This window comes from Oryzias melastigma, unplaced genomic scaffold (genome assembly GCF_002922805.2).
Source record: "Oryzias melastigma strain HK-1 unplaced genomic scaffold, ASM292280v2 sc00414, whole genome shotgun sequence".
Lineage (NCBI taxonomy): Eukaryota > Metazoa > Chordata > Actinopteri > Beloniformes > Adrianichthyidae > Oryzias > Oryzias melastigma.
The window spans coordinates 12,512-16,162 of NW_023417011.1; the positions used below are offsets into that span (position 1 = coordinate 12,512).

Here is a 3,651-nt window from a genome sequence, read left to right on the forward strand (position 1 = left end):
AAACCCATACAGGCACAATCATAGATGTATTGGTGCACTGTCCGGTTGCTACTGACATCGAAGTTGCAGCAGTTTCTGTTTGAACAGCAATTCTTGGGGTGGCATCTTCCTGAGTTGACACCCTTGCCTTCCTCACGTAGTTGTCATCATGTAAACATGTGGGATGTTTACCTTTGCAGGTGTCACATGAATGTCTGTGTCGACAGTCCTTAGCATTATGCCCAGGTTTGGTACAGCCATAGCAGAGTTTATGTTCTTTAATGAATCCTCTTCGTTCATCCAGGGTTTTTGCAATGAACTTGGGGCATCCATGTAGTCTATGCTGTAGGTCTTGACAGAAACTACAAGGAACCTTTTCTTTTCCTTTAGCTGGCCTCTGCCTTTCAATGTCAGCCTCGATTTGAGTGTTCATGACACTTGCCTTGTTTCTTTTAATTTCTCTGTTGTTTCGTTTTGCAGCATTAGATTCTGTGCTGTGGAGAGCGAAGGCTGAGGTGATCGGATTGCAAGCAATCTCCGCCTCCATTGCCACGAATGCAGCAAAATCTTTGAAGCTGGGAAACTCTTTGTTCCTTTTCAGGTGTTCTGTGGCCTTCCTGTTCCATTGAGATGCTGTCCATTCTGGTAGTTTGGTAGTTTTTGAATGAGCTTTTTATTCTCTTCACAGTCGTTTAGGATCTCGAGGCTCTTTACATGTGACATTGCATCTTGACATGCGTTCAAAAAGTCGGAAAATTCTCTTAGAGCTATTGCATCACGTGGTAGGATTTTCGGCCAGTCTGATAGCTTGTCCCTAAAGGCTCTCTGTATGATGAAGGGTTGTCCGTATCTATCATTAAGCTTGTTCCATGCATCCCTGTAAGCTTCGTTATCATTTCTAAAGAAAGTTCCCTCCAGTGTTTTACGGGCTGGGCCACCTACATACTTTCTCAGATAGAATAGCTTGTCTGCTGCAGAGATGGCCTTTGAATCAATGAGAGACATAAAGGATGTTTTCCACTCGATGAACCTGATGGGGTCGCCATTGAAAACAGATGGTTCTGGGACTGGAAGTCTGTTCAGAGCCATGCTCTCCTGCAAGGCTTGTGCGAGGGATAAGGCATTCACGTCAGGTGATGATACAGTGACAACAGGGTTCTGATTACCGGTCACATGGAGGCTGTGATGATTTCTTTCAGAACTCCAATGTGAATGTACGCTACCTTCTTGGGACACACCTTGATTGTAGACATGCAGCCTAGCTCGAGCAGCCTTTAGATCCTTTTCTACTTGAATACGTTCTAGTCTGCGCCTTTCTACTTCTATTTGTCTTTGTTGCTCTTCTATTTTCTCTCTTTGTTTCTCTTCCTCCATGAGAACTTCAAACTCAGCTTCCTTTGCGGCGAGTTCTGCTGCAGCATCCACCTGTTTAACTGTTAAGGTGGTGCCTTCTTGACTTTGAATTGACCTTGACACTCTGGAGACGGTGGATCCATATATGGAGCGTGCATATCTGCTCTTGAGTAGCTCCTTAAGACGCTGTTGTACTTGCTGTGGATCATAATCTCCGTCTATGCCTGCCATTCTCTCGTAGCTAACCTTCATGATATCTGCTGTTACTGCTTCACAACTATCAACATGGCGTCGCAGTTCTGGTGCTGGTGTGATGGATTTTCGTAGTTCGAGATAAGCGTTTAGCACATCATCCTTTTCCTTTTCCAAAGAATCCATCAGATCCACCAACTCACTTTCACCGATATCTGACTTCAGCTGCTCTCTCGATCTGCGAGCTTGAGCCTTCCATTTTTCATATGATAAAATTAATTTTCTTTCTCTTTTTCTTGCCTCCTCCATTTGCAGTTCAAGCATTTTTGGAGTTGGGGTCTTTTGTCGTGTTGAGCGTCGGACACCTTCTTTAAGCTCGCTTTGTAAGCCATTTAGTATTTCTTCCTTACTTTGAATTTCCGTTTCTAAATGTTCTCTCTCAGTTGTCTCCAAGGTGTTTTCTAGAGCAACTTTGAGCCTTTCGATTCTGCAGTGCAGGCTATCTATTTCTTTCTGTAACTCTGTTTGTGGAATATGACTTTCTGTTTCCTCCATTTTTAACTTTACTCAAACAGTTCCTTCAGTAATGCTTGTAGACTACACAAATGGAAAGAACTTAATGTTTGAAATAAAAACAGATAACTTAAATGTAACTCAGAATGAAATATAAAATCCAGTTAACATGAACTGCTTATTTAGATCACAAACTCAGAATGTTAAATCAAACCCTCTTTTTTTAATATATTTTTTAACAGAACTCAATTTACCTTTTAAACCTTGCACAGATCAAACAGAATATTTTTCCACCATCAAAATAAATCAAGGAATAAACAGTGATAATAACAGTTCCTTTACTTAAATGTTTCCTTTGTTCTGAATTTAATTCGGCAAATGTTCCTTATATTTGACGCCGTTTGCTTCTTTAACCACTTCTTATTGGACGAATTAATGTTCTCGTTGAAGCTTGACCTTTTTCTTCTCAAGCTGGATGAAATGTTCCATACCTTGTCTGACCGTCACATCAAACCTTAAGCCAGCTGCAGAATGATTGTCTTGTGGACCCGTAGAATGGTGCTGAGTTGCTTGATGAAGTGTATGATCTTCAACGCCAAACGATTAGCAGCACAGCCCCTTGCTTGTCCTCATGACTCCGTGGTGCAGTATGGCCGCCGGATGATGCAGGTGTCAGCTCTTACTGTAGCATTCCAGCCGGACTTGTTCAGACGATGGACTCAATGACGATAACTGATGGACTATGGTGGGGTATTCCAACCCATTTATTTACTCCACAGGCATAGTCACACCGTAAGAGCTGAAGAAAATAACAACAAACTCATTACAATTTCCCTTTTTGATTCACAGCCACGTTTTCCATGAGCTAGCAGCACTAGCTTACTACATAACTTTAAACAGTTGTCTTCTTGACATAAACTGCAAATAATCACAAAATATAAACCATAAACATAAACAATAATCATACCTGTTCGCCTTCCAGCTAGATGCTAAACATAAATTGTGGTTTTAAAACGATCTTCAGTCCGTTTCTCCCTTCGTACGAGCGTCCGCTATCATCCTTCTCTCAGTCTTTGCTCAATCGACACGTGCATAGAAATTTCACGTAAAACCGGAAGTAGGTATGTGCTTTCAAAATAAAAGTCTTCACCACATAAATACACAAAATAAGCTGTATCACAGTGTTTTAAAACATTTCTTTACAAATTTAACGTAATATATAAGAAACTGAAGGCATCTTTCATTAATCAAAAGAGGAATTACACAAAAATACATAATATTATAAACTGGGTCATTTACACCGAGAAGGGTGTACCTGCAGACCCGGAGACCCAGCAGCGTTTTCAGGACCACATTCTCAGGACCCAGGCTTTTTTAACACAGCGCCCCTACTGGTTTGAGTTTGTTTTATTACTTTATGAAGACTTTACGAGGTACATTGCACACGTGAGTAGTAAGAGTAAAAACATGATCGAAGCGCTGTTACAACATAAACAGCTAGGTAATTTATCAGATAAATCTTAAAATATAAAAACTAAACCAATAAATTTCAGATTTTTGCAGAAACATAAACATTGATGTCTATATGAAGCTTAGCTTAGCTTAGCTTTTATC

At 40.6% G+C, this 3,651-nt stretch overlaps 1 protein-coding gene across 1 annotated transcript; it reads right to left on the minus strand.

The window, feature by feature from the left end:
- Nucleotides 1-576: 576 nt before the first annotated feature.
- LOC118598385 (GRB10-interacting GYF protein 2-like) lies at nt 577-3,155 on the minus strand. Its single transcript, XM_036211045.1, has 2 exons — nt 3,005-3,155; nt 577-2,836 (listed from the first exon to the last, which is right to left on the minus strand). The coding sequence occupies exon 2, from the start codon at nt 2,077-2,079 to the stop codon at nt 577-579; it is 1,503 nt and encodes a 500-aa protein (XP_036066938.1). The 5' UTR covers nt 2,080-2,836; nt 3,005-3,155.
- Between the last annotated feature and the right edge of the window lie 496 nt (nt 3,156-3,651).

Bases quoted from the DNA above. Each gene is read 5' to 3' on its own strand.
- LOC118598385 (XM_036211045.1), bottom strand. From the start codon at position 2,079: ATGGAGGAAACAGAAAGTCATATTCCACAAACAGAGTTACAGAAAGAA.